General features: G+C 63.7%; 1 protein-coding gene across 4 annotated transcripts in view; it reads right to left on the bottom strand.

Moving 5' to 3' along the window:
• Positions 1-9,870: 9,870 nt before the first annotated feature.
• The window catches only part of Zfpm1 (zinc finger protein, FOG family member 1), a 56,127-nt gene continuing 40,571 nt past the window's right edge, over positions 9,871-25,426 (bottom strand). For all 4 annotated transcript variants that reach the window (XM_078032812.1, XM_078032813.1, XM_078032815.1 and 1 more), the window contains exons 4-10: positions 24,633-24,766; positions 16,391-16,493; positions 14,761-14,961; positions 12,660-12,893; positions 12,341-12,436; positions 12,114-12,260; positions 9,871-11,925 (exon numbers count right to left, since the gene is read on the bottom strand). In XM_078032812.1, the coding sequence (XP_077888938.1) occupies positions 10,244-11,925; positions 12,114-12,260; positions 12,341-12,436; positions 12,660-12,893; positions 14,761-14,961; positions 16,391-16,493; positions 24,633-24,766 (2,597 nt within the window). In that variant the 3' untranslated portion in view covers positions 9,871-10,243. The remainder of the gene's footprint in view (positions 11,926-12,113; positions 12,261-12,340; positions 12,437-12,659; positions 12,894-14,760; positions 14,962-16,390; positions 16,494-24,632; positions 24,767-25,426) is intronic.

Raw genomic sequence — 25,426 nt, 5'->3', positions numbered from 1 at the left:
AAGTGTGAGGCCCTGGGTTTGATCCTCAGCACCACATAAAAAGCAAATAAAATAAAGGTATCATGTCCAACTACAACTAAAAAATAAATATGTTTTTTTAAAAATTAATGTCAGTATCTGGCAAAAGTAAAGCAAGGCTGGTGCTCCCGTGCCCGGGAGTGGTTATTGACGGTTTCTGGCTTGTGATTCCCTGCTCTGAGGTGGGGCCTGAAGGGGCAGAGGCCCTGGGAGAGAGTTGGGGGCTGAGCTGTCCAGTCCAGTCAGAGGGACAGTCCAGGGCTCAGTCAAGCAGATTGGCCCTGCCATGGGGCCTGGAAGCACCTTCTGTGAGTGGGTGGGCTGTTCTCGTGGACGGAAGGACCGCAGAAGCCAGGGGCTGGAGCCAGGGCTGTGCTCCTCTGGCCACCCGTGGGCTGGCCTGGTGCCCACCTGTGGAGGAGGATGGGCACTGAAGCTGCCCAATTGATGGTTGCCGTGAGGAGTGACGGGGACTTCTGAGATCTGGGCCTCTGTGACGCACCATGCTGCTTGTCTGACCCTGGGGACTTCCTGCCTTCTCTGCTCCCCTGGAGGTCCTGAAATCTGGCCGTAGAATAAGTGCACCCACCCTGTTCAGGTCCCCTGGAACCTGGTGCTTTCTGCTGTGCCCTGGCCAGTGGCCTCACCCCAGCTTCCCCAGGCAGCCTCTCCACCCACACCAGGGCCACTGCACATCTCCTCCGGCTTTGGGACAGGTCAGGTCTTGGTCTCCATCTGCTCAGTGGTGACTCTCCAACCCTGTGTGGAGTCTCCGCTGCAGCCAGCTCTGTGTGGACGGTGTGTCCAGCCCACCCTCAGGAAGACCTGGTGAGAACAAGAGTCCTAGAGGGGAACCTCCCATCGTATGGCCTGAGGGGTCAGGGTGGGGTTCTGGCCAGGAGCATTCTTACCGTTTCACACCTGGACCATCTTTAGCTTTGCTTTTCTCACCTTTGGTCTGGAGATTTGGGCAGAGGTTTCTCCAGAGCAGGCCTGTGAATGGACAGCAAGCACGGGCCAGGCACTCAGCCTCCTGCCACCAGCTCAGCCACAGGCTCAGCTACAGGTGGTGCCACCTGCAGAACAGGGCTGGGGGGACATGCTGAGCTGGAGCCCTTGCCTGTGGCAGGATGGGGAGGGGCACACTGTGTGGCAGCTCGGGCAGGCATTAGACCTGAGCTGCGTGGGCCCCAGGAGAAGGGACAACACACCCACATGGGAGTGCGCTTTAACAGTCACTTCACTGATGACAGAGGCCAAAGGAGAGCTGACATGTTGATGGACAAGCAAGAGCAGTCCACCCACAGGGAGTGCTGCTGAGCCTGGCCCCGCCACCGCGAGGGCAATCCAGGCGGGCTGGAGGTGAGACTGAAAACCTCTGGTAAAACACCAACACTGGAAAGGGGTCGGTCCCCCGCCTTTCTCCAGGAAGCTGATTAGCCCTGGTCCCCACCTTGTGATGGTGAGTAACTGCCCTGGGAGTCTGGCCACTCCCCCTTGAGGTGTGGGCGCTTCCTGTTGCAGACCCTGCACAGGCCTTCAGCCCCAGAGACCAGGGATTTTTTTAATATATATTTTTTAAATTTCAGGTGGACACAGTACCTTTGTTTATTTTATGTGGTGCTGATGATTGAACCCAGTGCCTCACACGTGCTAGGGGAGCGCTCTGCCACTGAGCCACAGCCCAGCCCCTAGGGGATTTTTTTTAATGAAGAAAAAACTCTTAGGTATATGGTGGGTGAGTCTGGGCTCCCAATTTGGAGTTTTCTTTGGAGTTCTGCTCCTCTCCGAGTGCTGCTTGCTGCCTCTCGACTGGCCTGTTTCCAGCAACACCATGGCGTTGGAAGGACAGGGACACAGACGCGACAGGCCTGCGTCCTAGGCTCCTGGCACCCAGTGCCCATCAGGCAGATCCAGAGGTAGAGCGCAGTGAGCCCTGCGTGGGCTCCAGCAGCACCACGGGGCTTTGTGGGCCTGAGACTGTCCTGCAAATAACAGTGGGCGGCGCACAGCCCTGGGGGCTGCTCAGGGTGGGCCTCTGGCCTGGCCTCTGACTCAGGAGCCAGGTGGCTGAGGTGGAGCTCTGCCCCTCGGGGAGCCAGGGCGGCAGGGAGGCCCAGCCTGGAGGAGGGAGAGGCCGGGCTGCCAGAGCCCAGGTGGGACCCACAGCCCTGGCTCCCTCCGGGGCACCACAGGAGAACCCCAGGCTCCCTCCGGAAGCCTCTCCCTTCCTTCCTCCCTGCCTCCTGGCTGCGTGCACAGGGAGCTGGGTCAGCGCAGGGTGAGGAGGGCTGGGTTTCCTCCTGGAGAGCGAGGCGGGAACTACCCGGCCACTGCCAGGCCCTGCCCTCGCCGTGGTCTGTCCCCCTTGCTCCGTGGCTCTTCTAGGGCTCACTTCCTTCTCTCTGCCCCTCCCTTCCCAAGTTGCGGAGCCAGGAGCCAGGGGCTGGCAGAGGCAGGACAGGGCCCACTGGAGCCCCGAGACGGCACCTCTGGCCTCCGGACTGTGAGAAGTGTCCCAGTGTGTAGTCTGGGTTCTGGCTGCCCCAGAAACTCATCCAGGGAGGGAGTCACGTCAGAGGGGTCAGGAGCAGGGGGCAGTGGGGGCCCGGCTCACCTCGTCCATCTGCCCCAGAGGAGCAGGGTCCCAGCTAGGGGCCCCTGGTTCAGGGGAGGCCCCCTCCCGCTCCTCTGTCCTGCGGCCACCCACGTCTTTCTCAAGCGCCAAGGCTACCTCACAATGGTGCCAGCCTGGCTGGGCTCCACAGGGTCTGACCGCTCTTCCCCTGCTGACCTCCTGACAGGCAGTGCGGGCCAGGCAGGCCCCACAGGCCCCACCACCTGCTGGGTGTGGGCACCTTGGGGCAATGGTGGGGGCCTTGTCCTGAAGTCAGCCAGCAGGCCATAGTGCTGGGACGGACCAGGTCCTCACCTGCCTGGCACCTGCTCCACCTCTGAGCCACACCCACGCTGGCCGTGGGCTTCTAAGCAGGGCCTTCACCTCTGGACACCTCTTCCCCTGCGGATCGAGGAGGCACTAAGGCAGGGACGAAGCTCACTCTGGGTGTCCGGAAGCGTGGCTGGCTCTGTGAAGGCAGATGACGCAGAGAAGGGCACACGCGGTGCCAGAGCACCCCTCCTGGGACATGCTGGGCGTCCAGTGCGGTGTGAGCTCCTGCTGTCTGTCTCCAGAGTTCCACTGTGGGTCTTTTTTTTTTAAGCCAATAAAAAAAAAAAAAAAAACTTGAAAAAGAAAAATAGGCAGCGGCAGCCTGATTTCTCAACCACAGGCTGCACCACGAAGGTTCACCACGCTGGCCTGGGAGGTGTCTGAGCTCCCCCCTCACAGGCTCAGTCACTGACCCTCAGATTCAGGGGCTGTCACTGGGCCGACAGGTGCTTCGACCTGGCTGACCACATGTAGTCAGCCTGCTGCAGGGGCTGGAGAGGAATGTCAGCACATGTTGGCTCGCACTCTGAATTCTTGCCTTTTGGTTTTTAAAAGTGCGTTTAAACTATGTATTTGACACACTGTGACACAGGAGAGTCCCCTGTGCACCCCACCACAGTCAAGTCTCCGTGCAGTGGTAGAATTGAGGTGTTTCCCTGGGCAGCGGTGGGTAATTTCTGGAAAGTGCTAAAAGCAATAAAAAACGCACACAAAACTCTACTCCAAAGAGCTGCATGTTCTTCCCCTCTGTGGAAAACCCGGAAGGACCCCTGCAGCAGTTGGGCAGCTGAGGCTCCACCAGAAGCCAGGGGCAGAAGCAAGTGTGTTGCTAGGCCAGTCAGGAATCACAGGGCTGGGGAGTCAGGAAGGGCTGGCCTGGGTCTTGGCAAGGTCTGCACCATAGGAAGTGAGACTAGTGGGGTCTGTCTTCTGGGGTGGACCGGCAGGAAGGTGGGGGAGGGAGGGAGGTGATGTGGAGGTGACTGAGACAGAGGGAGCAGAGGTCACTAGGCACCATTTTTCAGACCTGGGCTGAGGTCCCTGATGGACAGAAGGTGAGACAGGGTGGGAGCCTCATGCCCGTCCGCCCTGACTCGGGAGATGGGAAGGCAGACTCAGCTCGGATCAGGTTATCTGCCCCCCGACCCGAGCTCAGCCGCATTTACCCACATGTGTGTAAGAGAGGCCTGTCAGCCCCAGTGGAAACGCGGTCTAAAAGAGGAGAGGCCCCCTGGCCCTCCTAGGGTGGGCTCAGGGGCAGTGCCTCACCCCCAGGGGCCTGTGCTGTGTCCACCACCGGGAGGTCCTTCAGCAGCTTGTCCTCTAAGTCTGATTCTTAGGAATCTGTGTTAGATCACATCCACAGCAAGAGACTCGGTTGGTGGCCTTGTTTAACCCATGTGCATCCAAGCAGCAGGACACTGTTCTCTCGAGCTCAGCCTTGCTGCCATGGCACCAGATGTTCCCAACACTTCTTGGTCCTCTGCCCTGGGCAGACAGTGTGTGCCCTTGATACTGCTCCCTGTCCAGGGAGGTGCCTCCAGCAAGGGGGGAAGAAGGGAAGGGGCTGCCTTAAGCCACACCAGCCACCTGTGTGCCCAGCTGGGCAGAAGGCACACAGGCGAGGACAGAGAGCCACCCGGCCTGCTGTGCGGGGCCTGGCTGCTCGCCATTGCCTGCAGAATTCCATGGAAAGAGTATCTGCCACCTCTGCCAGCTGAGTCCTCCCCTGCCCTTTGGCTGATGCCTGCCGGTGCTTTCTGAGTCTAACCCGATGCCTAGCAGGGAGAAGGTGCTCAGTGGCACATGCCCAGGGGCCTGACAGTGACATTGGCTTAAAAACAGGTTCCTAACAATGTTGGAGTAAAAGCCCACAGGCCGTCCGCAGGCCCCATGGCAGGCAGACTCCTGCACTGAGGAGGCTGATAGGCATCTGAGGTGCAGGACCAGGTGGAGTCAGGTCCTGCTCGCTGCCCATGGAAACCAGCCGCGCTGCCCTGGGGAACCGCTGCTCTGGGAGTCGGCACGGGGCATCTTAGCAGCCACAGCTCCTGGGAGACAGGCACACCCAGGCCCAGCCCTGGGATTCAGGTACACGTTGCCAACACATACAAAGGTGCAAGAGTGGGTGTAGGCAGCAGCTGGCCCAAGCCGCCCACCCCTCATCCCCAGCAGGGGAGAGTGAAGGCTGGGATGGAATGGAGGCTGCCCATCAGCTGGCCTCGAGATGAGACTGCCCTGGACTGCTGGGTGGCGAGGAACACTCACAGGCTCCTGTGAGTAGAGAGGAAGGCGGGGGTGGCGTGCTGGCTCCAAAGAGGGGACCAGGAGCCCAGAGGTGCAGAACCCCCCTCGAGCTGGAGAAGGCCAGGGGCAGGTGGTCCCTGGGATTTCTAGGAGGACACCCTGTGACCAGCACTGTGCTCTGTAGGCCCTGGGTCTGTGGCCTTGGCTGCAGCCCCACAGGAAGCTCGCCACACCAAACTCCAGAGAGGTCAGGCCACGGGCAGGCATGCTGGCCAGGGCTTCAAGGTGTCCTTCAAGCTGGGCACGGACAGGTGCCTGAGCTCCGTGCCACCTACTCCTCTCTCACCCTTGAGGTGCCAACACCAGGACACCACTCAGGCTGATCTGGAGGGGAGACTAGAGCTGCGTCACTCCCCCCCCATCAGGAGAGAAGGATAAGTGAAGGCAAGACAGAGGCAGGTGAGCAGGGCGGACGGACGCAGCTGGCGACACTGGCCCGTGGGCCTCGCCTGGCGCTGCAGGCTCCAGAGACCAAGAGGAATGAGCTGGAGGGACCGTCCAGTGGGAGCCTCCAGGGCCGGGTGGGGGCGGGGCCACTCTCCCAAAGACAAGGATTCAGGGTCCTCAAGGGTCATCGTGGTCCTGTGAACAAAGGTGTCTGAAGGAGCCATACCCAGGGGGTCAGGTCACACACCAGAAGGACATGTGAGGAAACCAGCTGGGGCCAGGTCACACAAAGACCCAGTGACAAATCATCATCCGACCTACAGAGTGAAACCCGTCCAAATAAACCTGAAACGTGGAGGACGAGAGGGGGGCGGTGGGGGTGCGGGCTTGCCCTGGGGGAGGTGAGGGCAATGCTGCAGAATGCCCGTGCGCGACTCGAGGGCCACTCCAGCAAGGCAGGAAGAGCCCGCGGGCTCCATAACAGTATCAGAGGCCGGAGAAGAAGACCCAGGAGTCCTGGGAGGGCCGGGTGGCGGCTCAGTGGTGAGCGCTGCCTAGCACCCGTGAGACCTCAGCACCACGTAAAAATAAATAAACAAAAATCAAGGTTTTGTGTCCATTTACAACTAAAAAAAAAAAAAAAGCACAAAAACCTGCAATCCATGGGAAAACGGGAAGGTCGGGGAGGGCTGTGGCCCCTGGGAACCTAAAACCACAGAATCGGCTCGACCAGTAGGTGCAACAGGCACAGGTGTCACTAAACCTGAGGGCAGAGGGAGGCAGTGAGTGGCGGGTGGCAGAGGCACGGCCCCGGCCTCCAGCCTCAGCCCACACCTGGGAGGTGCGCTGTGTGCCGGGGCAGCAGGGGACTCAGGGATGAGGGGTGGGGTGCTGACCATCTCTCTTCAGCACAGGGAGAGTGCCTGGTGCATCCAGTGGCCACAGGGTCCTCGTGCGTGGGCACTACCTCACTGGTGCACTGTGCTGGGAAGGCTGTGCCCTGGCGTGGGCCACCGTGACCTCTGGGGGAGGCAGCTCTGCGGGTAGGGCCAGGCTTCCTGACTGCAGGTGGGCGCCAGGCTGCTCTGGCCTCTGGACGGCCTGGGGCTCGGGCTTGACCCAGAGCAAGTGGAACACTCAGGACACTTCTGAAGAATTCAGGACCCTCTTCTGCCCCCCCAACTCAGGTCAAGAGCCCCCACCAACTGGTCCCCCACAGGCCATGGCGTCTCCAGGCTCATGGAGGCCCTCCAGGCCCTGGTGGATGGGGCTGCAGAGGGGGCCAGGGCAGGCTCTGTGCAGGAGAGGGTGTGGCTCACTTGGGGCCCAGTGCAACCCCTCCCTGTTCCGCCCATCCCGGCTGAGGAAGGCCCAGTGGCTGACCTGCACTCTGCTGTGGGGTGAGCTTGCCAGAGAGGCTTCTGAGGACACCCTCTGTCCCTAAAATGTTCATTGCCCACGGCTCAGGTGATGCTGGGGCAGGGGTCCCAGCCCTGAGGCAAATGAACTCTAAGATGTGCCCAGCAAGGGCTGGCCCTCGAGCCCACAGGGCCTCCTCAAGGCTCTCCCTGGGCTTGTCGGAGTCTGGCAGGTGACATGGGGGGAAGGGGCATGGCGTTGGGGCTGACCCTCCAACCCTCGGGGAGAAGTGGGGCAGGCCCAAGGTTGGCAGGCAGCACCAGGACAGGTCCACTGGCTGCTGGCCCCCTGCACAAGTTGCTGCTGCCCTCTGCTGTCAGGAGGCTTCACTGGCCCAAGTTCCTAAGGGCTGTTTGCTAGAGCAGCCTGCAGGGCGAAGGTGCTGCAGATGGGACCAGGCGTCCACCAGCAGACCCATGCATGATGATTGACCGTGCACACCCCAGAGCCACAGTTACTGTCCTGCTCTGTGTGGGGAGGTCCTGGGAAGGGGGGATGGTCAGCAGCATGGGGACCCCCATTTGCACACTTCTCTGGGCAGTAGATGGGGGCTGCTCAGCTGACTGCAAGTTGGGTTGAGCTGGGAGCCAGTACCCAGTAGCATGGCCAGTAGCTGAGAACTTGGGCATTGGGAGCAGGCAGATCGACGTGGTCAAGGCCCAGCTATACCAGTGGGATGCCCTGGGCAGGTGCCGGCCCCACTGAACCTTGGGTTCCTCATAGAGCAACCAAGAAAGCTCCACACCTGGCTGAGAGGGGTTTGAAACAGTGAAGGTCCCCAGAGTCCCTCTCATGCCAAGCATCGTACAGGGTGCAGGGATGAGGTGGACACAGTCCTGCCTGGCTGCTGCTGGCCTGGCCAGCACAGATGCATGGCCTTGGATCAAACAGAAGGGGGCATGGAGGAAGAAAGGTGGGCCAGAGCCACCCTACCTGGAGGATTCTGGAAGGAGGCAGGCTCAGGGTGGGCCTATGCCAGTCTTGAGAGGGCAGGAGTTGGCAGAAAGGGCTGAGGGAGGCAGGGAGGCTCCCAGGGGCTGGGGGCAGGCAGCAGTCACCAGGGCACTGGCTGTACATGGGACTTGGATAGCGTTAGAGACAGTGGACTGTGAACGTGTTCAGTAAGTGGGGTGGCATGTGTCACTGGCAGAGCTGGTGACACTGGTGGAACAGTGTGGGGGTGTGGCTGAGGATAGGAGACAGTGGGGAGGGTCAAGAGGCTGGGAAAAGAAAACCTGGTGACCTGGAGAATGAGCTCACCATCAGGGAAGAAGCGGGTAGAGGGCCCTAAGGCGGGTGCCCACACACGGGCACAGGGGAGCCCTTCAAGGTGCTGACCTGAGTTGCCAACCACAGCCAAGGGCGTAGTGGGTGGGAAGGACAGGGCCCCAAGGAGCCTCCTCCTCTGTGCACCCGAGGGCAGGGTGCCACCTCTTGGTGAATGATTGTGGACCCAGCAGTGGAGGAGGGTCTCACATGGGTAGAGAGCAACCTGGAGCCTGGCAGGGGACCAGGGCAGCCCCAGAGGGTGTGTGGCAGCTGTTCCTAAAGGCCAGCTGGGGGAGGGTTTGGGGAGAGGGGACCTGGGGACAATGCCTAGGCTGAGACTCTGCAACCTGCACATGGTTTACCAGACTGGAGCTCTGGAGACAGCAAAGGCCAGCAGGACCTGTCAGCAGTGGGAGGGGCAGAGGGTGGGGAGGAGACGCAGTGCAGGGGAGCCCCTCTGGGACCTGCCCTAGGAGGACCTGGGGGCTGAGGTCCTTGGGCAGGGGGTCTAGAGCTCTGGGGCTTAGAAGATATGGAGAGATGCAGGGGCATCCCTGTGCTCCCAGGGCTGGGGGACAGTGTCTTGGGGGCAGGAAGCAGGCTCCCTGGGGAAGTGGGAGGAGTCTGGGGCTAGTATAATGTCCGCAATGGCTGCTGGGGCTGTGTGGGGTAGAGGCAGCATCGCAGGTCCTGGCAGCACAGAGGGATTTCAGGGAGAGTGGGGCAGGGGCTTCAGGGGACACAAGGAGACTAATGGCACCTGTAGTGCTCCCTGTGGAAGGTCCCATCCCAGGGGATGGGCACATGTCAGAGCAAGGTCCTTGGTGTAGGTGGAGGCTGGCACAGGCCTTGTGTAATCCTAGGACTTGGCAGGGTAGCCAGTGCCCAACCCTGTGCCATGGGGGCAGCAGAGGCTAGAGAATCTGCTGCAGTCTGAGGCTTGTGCTGCTGCTGGTGGCAGGGCTTAGCCCAGGCTAAGCTCCCAGAGGGGCCACAGGACTGTCACCTGCCATTTCATGGGTGTGGAAACTGAGGCATGTGCGGGTGCTGGGGGTTCTGAGAGCTGGCCATCTTCTGTGTGCTGCAGCAGCAGTAGGGTGTAGGATGGGACAGGAGGGGACAGAGGGAAGCCTGCCTACACCTGGAGCCTGCCTTGGGTTTTTGGCCCCCACTTCCTGTCTGGCCTTTATGGAAAAAGGACCAAAGCCAGGCACCCTGGATGGAAGGATCCTTCCCCAGCCCGTGACCCTGGGATCCAGGGCCATATCCCCAGCCCCCCCATGCCCAGCGGCCTTGGCCGTAGCCTCTGTGGTCCGTCTCCATGGGTAGGGCCTGTAAGCCACGACTCTGGGGACTTGTAACTCTCGTACACACCCAGGCCCAATAGCCCCTCACCCCTGAAGGTTGGGTGGGAAGGAAACAAGCAGAGGAGCCACCTGGGTGGTCGGCTGGTGACACCTCAGCGTTATTCCCGGAGTGATCACTGCGCCTCTGCAGGATGCCCAGAAAGACCGTTAGAATTGGTAGAAAAAGGGTGTATTTGTTTTCTAGGTAAATCCAGCTGGAAGGTACCCTCACCTGCCCAGCCGCAAAGCCATGGCCAGACTGTTCAGCCAAGCACCGCCTAGGCCTGCTCTGGGCCTGTGCAGGGCTTAGCTCTGGCAGAGTGGGCTGGAGGTGGTGCCCGCGGGGCGGTCACTTTGGGCCTCCACAAGCACGCGCGGCAACCTCCCAGTGCACTGCCAGGTGACCCTTGCCCAGCTAGGTGCAAGCCCTTCTTTCCCCGGGCGTCGGGGGCGGGGCGCAGGGACCGAGCTCAGAGAACCAGGCCCGCGGCCAGCGCGCTGGTCACAGCGAAAGTCTTTATTGAGTGCCCGGGTCCACGCGGCGGGCTCATTTCACGTGCTCGGCGGCGTGCGATGAGCAGTAGTACTTTTTGTGCGCGATGAAGGTGGACAAGCTGCTGAACCTGATGTTGCACAGGCGGCAGTAGCGGTGGCTGGACGCCGCGGGCGCGGGCGGGCCCTTGCTGGGCGTCGTTGTGCCCAGGTCGGCGGGGTCCGCATTGGGAGCGGGCGGGGACGGAGAGCGCGGCGCTCGGCCCTCGGGGCTGTCCAGCGCGCTGGGCTCGGGCCGGGCCACGCGCAGGCCATGCGCCAGGCGCAGGTGTTCCAGCAGGTCGCCGCGGGCGCGCGCGCTTGGGGGGCAGTAGGGGCAGGCGGCGGCTGGGCGCAGCGGCGCGGCGGGACACGAGTACTGCTTGTGCGCCAGGTAGGCCTCGAGGCTGTGGAAGCTCACGCGGCACGCCGTGCACTCGTGGTAGTCGGCGAGCGCGGGCAGCGCAGCCGGGGCGTCTGGGGGCTGGCGCCGGGGCCGCTTGCTCAGGTCAATGGGGCCGTCGGCCGCGGGCTCGGGGGCGGGGCCTGCGATCCCGCTTCCCGGCCGCGGCGACGCGGACGGCTCGGGCGCGGGACCGGGAGGGGCGGGGGCGGGGCCTGCCGCCGGCGGAGCCGGACCTGCAGCGTGCAGCTCGTACAGCTTGCGGCGCCTGCGCGTGCGCACGGGCGGCGCGGTCAGGGCGGGCGGCGCGGACCCCGGGGTGGGCGCGGGCGCGGGCGGTCGGCGGGGTGGAGGGTCGTGGCGCGAAGCGCAGTAGTAGCGCTTGTGCACCGTGTAGGTCTCGTGGCGACTGAAGCGGATGTTGCAGGCCTCGCACAGTGTGCGGCTAGGGTCGTCCTCCGCGTCGTCCACCGAGCTGCCCGGGCTCTGACTGCCCTCGCTGCCCCGGCCGGCCGCCTCGGCCTCGGGCGTGGCCGCATCGCCCGCGTCGTCCTCGCGCGTCCCAGGGCCTGGAGACGAGCGCGTCGCCTCAGGCTCGGCGGGCGGGCCGGGGGTCGCCCGCGGCGGGCCCGGAATCGTCTTGGGCCTGCGCGCGGCGGGCGTGTCCTCAGGCGGGCGGCGGCCGGAGCAGTAGAGCCGCTTGTGCACGTAGAAGTTGTTGACGTTGTTGAAGGTGATCTCGCACTCGAAGCACGTGGCGCCCTTGGCCCCTGCGAAGAGGCCGGCGGGGGTCCCGGCCACGCCCGCGCCCTGCTGCAGCCGGCTGTGCACCAGCTCCGACATCTTGGCCAGGATCTCCGAGGCCTGCGGCGCGCCCGAGGGAGCGCCCGCGTCTGGCCCGAACACGTAGTGGGGCAAGAAGAGCGCTCCAGCCAGGCCCAGCTCGCCAGGTCCCGGGCTGGAGCCCGGCGTGGGGCTGGACAGCTCGGCTTTCACCCTGGCCGCAGCCGGACTGTGCGGTGATGGTGTCCGCGACAGGGCCTGGGCCCCTGGCTCTCCAGGGCCGGGAGCACGGGCTGCCTCTGGCTCCTCCACCGCCTCCACTTTGATGCTCCTGGGAGCTGCAGGGGTCTCACTGCCGCCGCCATTCTGGGGGGCCACTCTGGCCTCTCCGTTGGTGGCCTCAGCCAGGACCTTCCTGTCTTGTCCTGGTGATGGGGCAGGTGCCAAGCCTAGGTCCCCCGAGGCCCGGGGGCCATGTGGGGCTGAGTGTTGCTGGATGCTGGCAAGACCGTCTGCAAGGTGACCACAGGGATGGCTTCTCAGGCCGGGGCCAGGCTCTGGCCAGGCCAGAATGGGAACAGGTGTGCTTGGCAGAAGTGGTTTATGTATGATTACAGCTAAAATTGACCCTACCTGCCTGTGGACAAGCCCCCTTCCCTCCCTCCTTGAGGCCGGTGGGGCAGTGGCAGGGACTGCTCACCTGGGGGCAGCTTGGCAGCTGGATGTCCGGCCCCTGGAGAGTAGATCTCACCCTTAGAGCCGGGCTGGCAGACCATGTGGTTGGTCACCAGGTGGCTGTAGAGGATGTCCCTTGTGGTGGAGATGAAGCCACAGCTGTGACAGACACCTATGGGCCATGCTGTGGTGGTCAGAGCCCTGTGACAGAGGTCATGGCCCACACCCCCTCCCATCCCCCAGCCCACCTACCACTGAGTGTGTCTGTGTGCACCTTGAGATGGCGCTCGCAGTTGGCCTTGGTGGTGAAGGCTGACAGGCAGATGAGGCACACGAAGGGCCGCTCTCCTAGAACACACGGGAGAGTCAGGGCCAGCTCGCCTGGCCAGCCGCTCGAGGACCAGGAGACTGGGCCCTGAGCCACACCTTGCTGGCATGGATGGCCTGGTTTGGAAGCCCCCTTTGGCCCCTAGGACCAGGCCTGGGCTGACTACCACGTGCTGGGGGAGCCCGGTGCCGGCCGCAGGGCAGTGGCCTGACTGCTGGGTATGCTGGTCTAGGAGGGGCTCACCACTGTGGCTGCGCATGTGGATCTCCAGGGAGCTGGCGCTGGGGCAGCTCTTGCGGCACTGGGGGAAGGGGCAGACGCGCTCGTTGGGGTAGGACTCCTTGGGCTTTTCCTCCGTGGCTGCCGTGGCTGGGGAGCCGGCGCTCTGGCGGCTGGCACAGTAGTAGAGCAGGTGGGCCTGAAGGTTGCGCTCGCTGCGGTACCAGATGCCGCAGTCCTTGCAGGGGAAGACATCCTCTGTGGGGCAAGGTGGCACCAGCTGAGGGTGGGCACTGGACAGCAGGTCTGCCGACCAGCCCAGGCAGGAGCGCGGCCTCTCCATAGAGGGCCTGAGATGGTCTCGCCCAGTGCGGTCACTTCCTGGCTCTCCTGTAGTAGCCCTGGCCCCATTTGATGGATTTTGAGACCTCGGCCACCCCCAGGCCAGCCTCCATGCCTGCTGCCCTGAGGAGACGTCTCTGATATACAAGGGTGGTGGCCTTGCCCTGCCCCAGGAGGCTGCCTCCTCGAGGGAACCTGGCACCTGCTGGTAGGGGGAGGTGGCTTCCGGCCCAGCTTCTCTGCTGTGCTGTTTACCTCTGCTCCTGGGTTTTGCTGATTTGGGCCTCAGGCAGCTCTGCTCTCTCTGCTAAGGCCTGAGAAGCCACTGCTGGGGATTTGTCTGTCTCTGCAAGGTCACAGCTAGGAACTCCGCTGCTGGCTGGGTGAGGGGCAGGGGTTGCAGCCCTGGGCCTGAGCCAGGATGGCCACCGACTGCTGCCAAGGCCAAGCCCTGGGCAGACGTAGCTCCACTAACGGCAGAGGCCTTGGGCTGTGTTGCTGCTGACCCTGAGCCACAGGGAGGACACGGGCCTGGAACCTGGGCCTCAGGAATCAACCTGGGTCTGGCTTCTCATCGGTGCCAGACCCCAGCTCAGCCCCTGCCCACCGCCCCTGGAGGAGCTGGGAAGGTCTCAGATGACAAGGTATCCACCCCACTGTGGTGTCCTTCAGCTGGCATGTTCCGTGGACAGTGCTGTGTGGGATTGAGGTGCTGACACCAGACCCAAGACCCTGGAGGAGGAAGCTGGGGCCCCCTGCAGCCAGTCCTCTGAGTGCCTAGACCCTGGGGTGGGGGACACAGTCATGAAGGCTGAAGGGGGGACATGGGACCCTCACTAACCCACTGGGCCATTGTGTCTCCCTGGAGTCAGGTCTCCCAGGCACCCTGGGAGCCAGCTGGGTAGCACTCCCATCCCTGCCCAAGTCAGGTGGCCACCCTGGCCTCCCATCTCCCTCGAACGCTCATTCCCATTCCCGGGGAAGAGACAAAAGCAGACACGCCCTCCCCATTAGCTTACTGCCACTGCTTGGCCCCAGAGGACCTGCCTTCTCCCCGTCCTTCCTTCCTTAAGCCCTGTGTAGAGTCCCTATCGGAGCCCCTTGCCTGAGCCGCCTCTGAGCTTTGCCTCCTGGGGCCATCTCCTTCACAGATGTGCGCTGTCTGGGGCTGGCTGCTGTCTGTGTCAGGTCGGGGAGGGGCTCTGCAGGGTGGCCCCGCTGCTGTGCGCCATGCTGGGGCATAGGGTTGCGGAGTGTGGGGTGTGGGTGTCCTGTCCTTGGCTGTCCTCAGCTTTAGAGGCAGCTGTCCAGTCTGAGGCTCCAGGCGAGCCATAAGCTTTCCGTTGAGCATGGGGGGTGCAGAGTCCAGTCTGGACCTCAGGCCAGTTTGCCTCTTTTCCCACGGTGTGCCTGGGCTCTGGGGGCCCTGCTGTCCCGGCCCTGGGCTTTGCCCCCACTGCTGCCCTAAGGAGTAGTGTGCCACCTGCAGCCTGGCACTGTCTTGCCCTGCTTCCTCTTGTGGATCCCTGCCTCCAGCTGCCCTGCCCTGGCACCCCCCTGTGCTCTCCAGCACCCAGGTGTCCCAGCCTTGGCTGTGGTACTGTCCCTCAGTTCAGTGGTCTGCCGGGTGGGGGGTAAACATTTGACCCTTTGGGGGTCCTGGGGGTGAACCCAGGGCCTTGTGCTTGGTGAGCAAGTCCTGCCCTGAGCTACCTGTGGCCCCACCTGCAGCCCTGAGCTCCTGAGCACACCAGGACCCGCCCCAGGGAGGCGGGGCACTCACTGTTGATGACCGCAGAGGCCAGGATGGATGCCATGCCGGCCTGCTGGGGCAGGAGCTGGATGTCGGTGGGCACTGGGGCGGGACACTCGGGCTCTGCAGGCTCCTTCTTCACAGGGTGGCCGCGGGGCTCGGCCATGAGGAACACATGCAGGAGTCCACCTGCAGGCACTGGCTTGGTGACCCTGCACCAGAGGGTGTCATCTGGAGGACACAGGCAGCCATGATGCTGGGCCTCAGTGGCCACTGGTCCCTCCCCAGCATCCCCCCGTCTGGTCCCTGAGGACCGCCATGCTGCCTGGGGTAGAGAGCAGCAGGTTCCAGGCCAGCAGGAGGTTCTGCGCCTGGGTTTGCAGCTGTGCCTGGCTGGTGCCCATGGTGTGCCTCCTGCCCTCTGGTGGCCAGCCCTACTGCCTCATTCCCAGGAAAGCAGGTGGATAGCCACGTGGGCTCCCAGGAAAGTGGCTGGAGGGTGGCCTCAGGTGGGGACCTTAGAATAGTTCCTCTGGGAATTGACTGGGTAGGACTATTCCCACTGAGGCCTCTAGGGGGCAGTCTCTGCCAACAAAGCCCAGGAGAGCTGGGCCCCGCTGGTCTGCCTTCTGGCTGGCAGTTCATGGGGCTGTGCTTCCCTGTGCCCAGCTTGGCCAGGGAAGGAGTGCTGCTGGCCTCAGGAGCAGCAGCCTGTGCCTAGACTGGGGCTCCCTGGGCCCATCAAAGCCCAGAGGCCTGGGTGATTGTCATGACCGCCACCAGTGCCTGGCTGGGGCTCCAAGGCACAGCGCCACCCAGCGCAGGCCACCTTGTCAGCATGGCCACTGGAAGGAGCCACACCTGGCCAGAGCCCCATTGCACAGGCCGCAGGAGGGGTGGGTCAGAGGGTGCTGACTGGCTCGTGCCCCAGGCAGGCCCACAGCTGCCTGTTCCCTGCCGGCACCCAGCCCCGGTGCCCAGGGCTCCTTCTAGCTGGTCTCTCCAGGCCCCAAGAATGTCTTTTGGTGAGGAGGATGGGACGGGGAGGCAGGCTAATGGGGGCAGGGTGCTGGCCTGGGTCCTGGAGTTGAGGGCAGGCAGAGCCAGGTGCAGCACTGCCCCTGGGAGGGAGCTCTGCTTCTGCTGGGCATGCTGCAGCTGACCCCCAGGACAGTGCTCGAGCCCCAGCTCTGGACAGGAAGAGCTGAGGGAAGGTGAGGACCGGCAGGGGCAGGCTTGCTGCAGTCCTCCTCAGGCCCTGCCCTTCTCCAGGGGGGAAACCCGGCCCTGCCCAGTCCCACAACACCTGCAGGCACAGTGAGGTTTGGACTCGGCCCCCCAGCCCAGCAGGGCCAGTCAACACTGTAGCTGTCCACCTGTCAGCCAGCCTGGGCTTCCCAGCAGCCCTGGGAGCGGTCCCCCCGGAACGGGGAGGAGAGGAAGGGAGAGGACAGAGGGCAGCCAGCCTCCCTGGGCTCCTTTAGGACCAGGTGGGATCTTCATGGGACGGCAGCTGCCCTGCCTGCAGGAGTGTCCCTCAGGGTGCTGGGCTGTGGCCTGAATGTCTGGGTTTCCCTTTAAGGGCCAGCCCAGGCAGAGCCAAGTGACCCCACCTTCCGGAAGGCTGCTGGGAGGGAGGGAAGCGCCACATGATACCAACCCTTCCTGTGGATCTCTGCGTTGGCTTCGGCCTCTGTCGGGGCCTGGGGCAGTGTCCTCAGCCAGCAGGCCTCATCCACCAGAAGCAGGGTCAGGGCCGGGCCCTGGGGAGAGCAGGGATGGATGGGCTCAGTCATCCAGGGAAAGCCACTGGGGCGCCCCGAGACAGGCTCCACTGTGCCTGGTGTGGCCAGGCTGTGGGGCTTCGTGTTGTGGGCGGTGAGTGGCTTGGCAGCTGATGGACCTGTGGCCCACATCCTGTGTCCCACAGCAGTATGTCCACTGCTGGGACTCAGCCACAGCAGGGAGCAGCAGCTGTAGTTGGGTGCTGGCTGGGTCCTTTCGGAAACCAAGGCCCAGGTCAAGCAGCATGCCCAGGGTCACACAGGCAGGGAAGGGCAAAGCCTGAATTGCACCGAGATCTGTCCCCACCATGCCCACCGCCTGGGCATCCTACGCCCACATGCCCCTGCATCCTCCAGATGAGCTCTGGACTGAGGACACGAGCCCAGAGTGCAGCTTTCCAGAGACCGACTGACCCCACTGTGGGCTGCCCCTGTTGCAGAGTGGGGAGCAGAGAAGGGCTACCTTTGTCCTTGTCCCTAGACTGGCTGGCCCGCTCAGGCCCAAGGCCAGTGGTGTCATTTGGGTTAGCCCTGGGTCCACCTGGTCTATCTCCTGGGAAGCAGTCCCCGTCTCCTCTGGGCTGGCCTCTCTTCCTGCACCCTTGCTGGCCCCCAGCTCCAGGGCAGAGAAGGCCCAGGCCCATCCTGTGCTGAAAGAGGGCCAGGGTGGGGCAGGTGGCCCTGGTCATGCATGAAGGGTGAGGCGCAGAGCCCCAGCAGGCAGGGGGTGGGGCCTGTCTCCTGCACACTGGGCCTCAGCTCCAGGCTGCCCTTGCTGTCTGCAGTGGTCCAGTTCCGCCGGGGCCTGAGGACCGCGGTGCACTCCACACACGCCTTCCTGTCAGCCCTCTCACTCCGTTTTATTCACATAAACACCTTTTAATCAGAACTAGGGGCACCCGTGTCTGTGAGACAGCTGGCCACAGTGCCCAGCAGGAAGGATGAGCCTGAGGCTGGGGTGGGAGGTGGGTGGTGACTGCCAGTTCCTGGGCAGCCCCTGCACCTCCCTGCCTGGTCTTCCTCTGTCCCGGGCCTGGCTGCTCACTCTGCCTCAGAGCCAGGCGGCAGGTCCAGTCCAGGCTCACCCACCCCCCCTGCAGCCCAGGGCCACTGCTCTGGACCACCTCTGCTCAGCTCTTCGTGTGGCCTGCAGGGAGCTGGCAAGATAGGGCCTGCCGGGACAAGGCCCAGCAAGGTTGGGGCAGGAGGGCCAGGTGGCTTCTGCGTCACCTGCATGCTGCCACGTGGCAGTCCTGGAGCAAGAGGGGGTGGAGGTAAATCGGCCAGTGGGCTGGGGAGAGCCCTGGCCTGGGAGGGGAGTCCCACAGCCTTCGCTGGAGCCAGACTGTGGCCTTGGCTTTCCATCTGGAAATGGGGTAACACCTGACCCTCTCCTGGAGCTGCCGTGAACCCTGAGAGGGCCCCGAGCCCTGGCCTGCTCTGGGCCTGACAGCCTGCTGCTGGCCACTGCCTGCCCGCCTTGACTCAGTTTCCCCAGGGACGCTGGGAAGCAGGATCTGAGTGCAGCCCTCTGAGCAGTGCCTGCCTGGGTCATGGCAGCACGTGGGCTCCGGCGGCCCAGCTGCTGGTTTCCCTTGGACCAGGAGGACCAAGCAGTCGCGGCATCGCCTCGGGGTCGGACTGTCAGGTCAGGGCCAGGCAGTGACCTCCAGATGTCCACTGGGTGTCTTCTACCACAGGGCCTGCTGCAGGCAAGCTGGAGAGCAGAGGGCACCCTGCCTGGGTGCTCCGGGCTGCGCACCCGCTGCCTCTCTGTCACTTAGCAGAGGCACCTGTGAGGGCTGGGAGCGGACCCCGGGGCTGTGCCAGGTGGACGGGGAGCAGAGGCACCTGTGAGGGCTGGGAGTGGACCCCGGGACCGTGGCAGGTGGACGGGGCACACAGACTGGGGAACTCCGCTCGGGCGCCCTGCTGCGCGGGTCTGGGCTCTGGCGGGCGGGCGCTGGGGCTGGCCCTCCCTGCCTTGGCCTTCTGAGTCTCTAATGAATATTAATGAGTGGAGGAGGGTGAGAAAATTAATCTGCCTGATCCCGCGATGGGTGCTGCCGTAACGATATGAAATCTAATTATTCGTCCCAATATTTCTAAACCCTCAAACTGAGACTGACAGCCTCGCGGTCGGTTTAATGCTTATCGCCCTCAGAAGCAGCGTGTTCACTGCATGATAAAAACGCGCGGCTCTGCTGACGCCGCACAACCTGGTTTTCCCGTGGAGGTCTGGGTGCAGGCTCCACCAGGCTCCACCAGGCTCCCGCTGGCACGCTGCGGGTCTGGCCCTGGGGGCGGCTTGAGCAGGGAGGGCCCGGGGACCTCGCCACCCCACCTGTGTGCCACAGCCAGGAGATGGGGTGGCCACCGCTCCCAGGCCAGCCCCGGCCAAGGCCGACCCCAGGTCAGCCCCAGCTGCCGCCTGCCTTCCCCTCAGCCCTGGGGCAGCCGGGCTCCTCTGCTGGCTTCGGAGCAGCGCTGGATAGGAGCCTCTCTGGTGCCGAGGGCCCTCCTGTCCTGCATCCCAGGGGCCACAGGGACAAGCTGTGGAGGGGCCAGAACATGGGAGATGCTCCTCGCCTGGCCTGGGCCTCCTTAGCCTGGCAGGCGTGTCCAGGGTTGGAGAAGGGCCCCAGGCCTGTGCTGCTTGCTGCCCCTCAGAGTCACTGTCCCATGTGGCTCCCTGGCCAGCCCCACTCCATCCTGGGATGCCGGTCAGCCACTTTAAATTCCCCAGTGGATCTGAGAACCGTCCTGTTCCCCCAACAAAGAGGTCAGTGTCTCCGCTCTGCGGGCCGATAACATCGGAAACCCTATCTGCGCCACATCCGCTGTGACCACTTTCTCCGAGGCTGCCCCAGCCCTTGCTGTGCCTATCACCAGGCCACTGGGAGGGCTGGGCCGTCCTGGTGGGGCGGCCGGGCCCAGGGCACAGCGCAGCTCATGGAGGGCTGGGGCTCCACCAGGGCCCGACCACTACCCTCCCGCCCTCCTCGGGCCCCTTCACCCGCCCCAGATGCTGCTCGTGAGGAGCTGGCTTGCGGGTGAGGGCCGAGGCCTGCGGAGGTGGCCACACAGGACGAGAACCCAGGGGTCAAGGCTCTGCTCCCCAGGCCTTGTCATTCAGTCCCCCACTCCACTCAGATGGTCCCCAAGCACCCGCTGTGGCCAGGTGCAGGGGCCACAGGGGACAGGGAGCAGCTGGGGACAGGGAGCTGGAGGCATGGAGTGTGCCTGGCTGTGTGTTGAGATCAGCAGTTGTGCCCTGGGTCCTCACAGGCAGTGAGACGCAGGCCCTGCTCAGTGCTGGGAGGCCCTGGAGGGTGTGGACAGGTTGTGTGCCCCTCTTGCTACCACCCGGTCTCAGCTGCCCGCCCCCTAACTTCCAGCCCTTTTCTTGGGGTAGCCCCTGGGCCCAGGGAGAGAGGCAGCCATAGGTGGCCCGGTGGCCATGGCTGCCCTGGCTCAGGACAGGAGGGCGCTCCCAGTCCTTCACTTGGGTCTCTCTGGGGGTGGGGCAGGAGGTGTCCCAGAGCCGGGGTAGGTTCCAGGCTCCTGCTCGTGCAGGTGGGAAACGAGGCCTGGGGCAGTGTGCCCAGGGCCAGCAGGGCCAGCAGCAGGCCTGCATTTCCAGGCCTCCTGCCTCTCCATGCCCGATGCTGCGGCAACACTAGGCCCCGCAGGGTCATCCTGTAGAGGGCCACGGTCCTGCCTGGGCTGAGCCGCCTCGGCTACTTGCCAGCTCTGGGGAGTGGGCTGCGTGGGGCCTCCAGAGATGCCCATCTGGAGCCCGTGCACACAGCCTCGTTTAGAGAAAGGTCTCTGTGGATGGATGCGCCCAGGATCTCAAGAGAGCATCTTGGATCAGGAGGGCCTAAGTCCTGTGCCGGACAGAGGTGGGGAGGGTCAGGGAGAAGGCCACAGAGGCTGTGCAGAGTCCAGGTGATGTGTCCGCAGCCGAGCACCAACTGGGGCCACCAGAAGTTGCAGAGGAGCCTTGGACAGGTCCCCTCAGAGCCCTGGAGGAGCCACTGTCCCCACCTTGGTCCCTGACTTCTGAGAATAGAACTCTAAGACCCAAGGCTGTGGTGCCCAGGGGGCTTAAGTGGGCACGAGTGTCTGGGCTTTGCCTGGCAGTGACCCCTGTACCCACCTCCAGGGCTTCCTGCGCAGCCAGGGAAGGCCCTTCAGCCCTGTGCCCTAGAGCTCCCAGCCCTATCTCTAGGTGAGGGGTCTCAGGCCACTGTGGCTTCAAAGGGCACTTCCACCCTCTCTGAACAAACACTGGCCAGAGTCGTGGGGCAGGGGAGTCCACGTGGCCACCTCAGTCTCTCCAGCATGGCTTGTCAATGGTCCCAGTGCTGCTTGGTAGCCAGGGCCTTTCCCTGGTCTCACTGAGACCATGGTGCGCTCATGGCTAAAGGGAGTGAACCGTGGACAACAGGATAGACAGACGGGCAGAGCCAGCACAGACCAGGCTGCAGTCAAAGAGTTGGCTCATTAGCTCATCCCCCACCTACCCATTCATCTGACCATCCACCCATCCCAATCCACTCACCTACCCATCCATCCATCATTCGTCCATGTACTCATTTACCTACCCATCCCTGTCCCATCTATCCATCCACCCACCATCCATCCACTCACCACCCATTCATCCACCAACCCACCCATTCATCCATCCATCCCTCCCTCCCCATCCATCCATCACAAGTGTTCCTTCTATATGTGAATATGAAGTCTGGAGCTGGCTGGGCCCTACTTCCCTCACTATCTGTCCTCTAGCCATCCATCCACTTACCTATTCATCAGCTCATCTATCCACTTGTTCATTGTTCATTACCCACTCACCCATGCATTTACATCCATCAACCATTCATCCATCCATCCGCCATCCCTCCATCCATGTCTATCCATCCATCATCTATCTATTCATCATCCACCACCCATCCATCCATCCATCCATTCACCATCCACCATCCATCCACCCATCCACCATCCATCCATCTACCCATCCACCATCCATCCATCCACCCACCATCCATCCACCCATCCATCCACCATCCATCCACCCATCCACCATCCACTCATCCACCATCCATCCACCCATCCACCCTCCACCCATCCATCCACCCATCCATCCACCCACCATCCACCCATCCACCCATCCATCCATCTACCCATCCACCATCCATCCATCTACCCATCCACCATCCATCCATCTACCCATCCACCATCCATCCACCCATCCACCATCCATCCATCTACCCATCCACCATCCATCCACCCATCCACCATCCATCCATCTACCCATCCACCATCCATCCACCATCCATCCACCCATCCACCATCCACTCATCCACCATCCATCCACCCATCCACCCTCCACCCATCCATCCACCCATCCATCCACCCACCATCCACCCATCCACCCATCCATCCATCTACCCATCCACCATCCATCCACCCATCCACCATCCATCCATCTACCCATCCACCATCCATCCATCCACCATCCACCCAACCACCCACCATCCACCCATCCACCCACCATCCATCCACCCATCCATCCACCCACCATCTACCCATCCACCATCCATCCACCCATTCACCATCCACCCATCCATCCACCCACCATCCACCCATCCACCCATCCATCCTCCACCCACTCATCCACCCACCATCCCTCCCTCCCCATCCATCCGTCACAAGTGTGCCTTCTATATGTGAATATGAAGTCTGGAGCTGGCTGGGCCCTGGGTCCTCTTCTCCAGTGCCTGGTTTTGCATGGTAGAAACCTCAGCTGGCTCAAGGAAGGGACAGCAAGGTAGACCCCCTCCCCGTCCCCCTCAAGGCACTGTCTCCTTCCTGGGTGCCAGCACTGCGAGGGGAGCCTCCCCCAACTCCTGCCTGCTGTGAGCAGCCCTAACTCCAGCCTGAGCCCAGGGGGAGAGGGTCGTCCTATGCCCTCCGTGCCCGCTCCTCCTCCCTCTCCAGAGAGAAGACGAGTGCCCGGCGGCTGACAGCACAATCTGGGGCAGAGGCAATGTCTTCCTAGGGAGGCCCGGGGGAGAGAGCTGGGACCCATCAGCAAAGTACGATAAGGGGCCGCCGAAACGTTAGCAAAAATATTTAGACAATAAATGAAGTATCGGAAAGGCGGGCGTATCTCTCAGAAATCAATCATCCTGCATGGTGTGTCTGGACGCTCGGCGCCAAGGCAGAGATAGGGCCTGCTGGGGAGATAAGGGTTAATCGAGGGTGGATTCTGCAGGAGACAGAGCAGGGAGCTGCTTCCTCTCAGCCCCTCTGCAAGGGCCCAGCGGCGTCTCTGCTTGGCTCCCTGCACTGGACACGTCTTGGCCTGGGAGGGCTCCTGCCCTCGGCGGGTCTGGCCAGGCGGACCTGGCCTGGGGCCCAAGGACAACCCTGGGGGGGCAGGCGCCCGGGGAGGTTCCCGCGGGAGGCTGTCTGGGAACCTGCAGGTCACTGGGTATTCTCCAGCCCCCCCTGCTATTTGATCCTGGTCACTTGGGCAAGCCACGAGCCTCTGGGGACTCAGTTTTGTCATCTGTAAAATGGGGGCAGTGGACCCCTCAGAGGGCAGGGCCACACGTGGATAGCATGCGGAGTGGGCCTGTCCATCCAGCAAGGGGTGCCCCAGGCCCAGCCTGGCCCTCCTGCCTTTGCCCTGGTCACTGCGGACAGGTTCTCGGGCGCACTGGGAGTGCAGGGGTGGACCCCCAGAGCCTCTGTCCTGCCCCCCAGCACCGCCTCTCAGCACCCCTGGGTCCTGCGGAGCCTGCTCACCTCCACGCAGCCCAGGGCAGCACCAAGCCCCCTCTCCCACACAGGGCTTCTGCACAGTGGCAGCCCACGGACGACCCTGCCAGGGGCAGGCACTACCCTGGTTTCTCCCCTCTAAACCGCCTGGGCCCTGTGGGTGGGCTGCGGCTGGCTGCTCGGTCCAGTCTCCTCCCGAGGCAGGCGGAGGGTCCCAAAGGCTGAAAAATGGAGCCTCAGGCTGGGCGGGGCCTTCCTGGGATCCGCAGCAGGGACGGCCTGGAGCAGGGACAGCCTGGGTCCCCGGCAGCACCTGTGGCTGAAAGGCTGTGCTGGAGGCTCAGCAGCCTCAGCGGGGCTGCGTGTGAACCTGGAGAGGCCTGGCCCGGCTCTGACCCCCACTCGGCTGGAGGGGCCGTGAGCGGGGCCCGGGCTGTGCCCTGCTCTTATTGCCAGACACTGCTGCGCCTGAGTCCCGGAGCCTCCAGGGCCTCCCCAGGCTGAGAGTGGGCACCACAGCAGGGCAGTGTTCTGCTTTCAGGTGACGTCCCGCCAAGCAGCTCCATCCTCGCCTGCACAGGGCGCCAAGAAGGCCACCTCAGACCCTCAGGACCAAGAAACCCAAGATCCTGGACACTGGCCAGTCCGTGCCTACCCTGGATCAAGCCACACCTGAGCACCACACCAGGAAATAAAAAGGGCTCAGGATGTGCCCACGCGCACACACTGGGGCACCGAGCCTGGGCCTGGGGGCTGCGGCTCTGCTCCCTGACGCCCACGTGCACAGGTCTGCAGCTGCTGCCCCCTGCTGCCCCTGCTCTGGCCCAGTGCGTTCGGCGAGGGCTGCCTTCCTCAGCTGAGGCACATCTGGAAGGGACCTTGGTGGCCCAGCAAGAGACCAGCCTGACCCACCCCGAACAGGGGGACCTCAGAAGCAGACCCAGCCAACGCGTGGGACCGGGTCTGCCTCAGAAGGCCCTGCCAGGCAGGGGGGCCTGTGACCAGGCACCAGGTGGCGGGTCCCCAGCAGGATGGTCACTGCTGTCAGGAGGAGCCGCGGAGGCTCTGGCCTTCCAGGCCCTGCCGCGTCCCGGTGAGGTGAGGCCCTCCTGCTGCTCCCTGGGATGCCTCCTGCCAGGGCTGGGGCTGGCCCCCGTCCCGACGTCCCAGAGGTCCTGCGTCCCCCAGTGCTCCCAGCACCTCAGGTCCCGTCCCCTGACAGGCTCTGCACCCATGGCCAGAGCTCCTGGCTGGCTCTGGGGGCCGAGGGGCCCACACCCGTGGGTGGGCAGCGGCTCCGTGGGCTGGTCAGGGGGGGCTCCTTACCGGTTCTGCGGGCCGGGGGGACGAGGCTCTGGTCTGGATGCTCCCCTGGAACGGGCCCCAGGACAGGCCCTCGGCGAGGCTGAGTCGGGCCTGCACGCACCTCCGCCCGTCCCGCAGCACCAGCTCCAGCTCCTCTGCGGAGAGACGTGGGGTCAGGTGGGCCTGGACGGGTGATGCCGGCGCCTCCCGCTGGGCCACACCCATGTCCGCAGCTCCCAGGCCCCCAGAGCAGCTGGGTTGGGGGACAGAGAGGGAGGGTGGCCGGAGCCCGGGGTTCTGGGGCAGCTTGGCCCTGGGGGGACTCCGGAGCCCGGTGGCTGCGGACACAACGGCAGGGAGCCCTGTCGGCCACCTTGGCCAGGGAGGGGCTGCGGGACCCGACGACACTGCAGGGCGCCGAGGGGCTGGGTGGCCTGCGGTGTGCGGATCGGGGCTGTGAGGGGAGCTCATCCTGGATCAGCGGGGCCTCGGTCCCATGGAAGGAGTCTCTACAGAGGCCCAGGGGGCAGCTGGCCGCCCCGCAGGGCGTGGCCACGAGGGACGGAGCGCCAGGACCTGGGAGAGGCCACACGGCTCCCAGGGCCTCTGGGGGCGCCTGTGCCCTGAGCCGGCGGCTTCTGGCCTCCAGAGGCGAGGGACGTGAGAGGGACAATCTCGCCGTCTTCACCTCACGTTGCTCAGGGTGGGTGGCCACAGGACGCTCACATGCCTGGCTGTCACCACCCTCCCTGGCCGGCCACCTCCTGCCTCACCTGCCTCGGGGTTGCCAGGTCCAGGGAGGCCTCACATGGCCC

Source organism: Ictidomys tridecemlineatus, chromosome 15 (genome assembly GCF_052094955.1).
Source record: "Ictidomys tridecemlineatus isolate mIctTri1 chromosome 15, mIctTri1.hap1, whole genome shotgun sequence".
NCBI classification, from domain to species: domain Eukaryota; kingdom Metazoa; phylum Chordata; class Mammalia; order Rodentia; family Sciuridae; genus Ictidomys; species Ictidomys tridecemlineatus.
The sequence above is the reverse complement of the archived record's forward strand: the minus strand, read 5'-3'. Positions and strand labels throughout refer to the sequence as shown.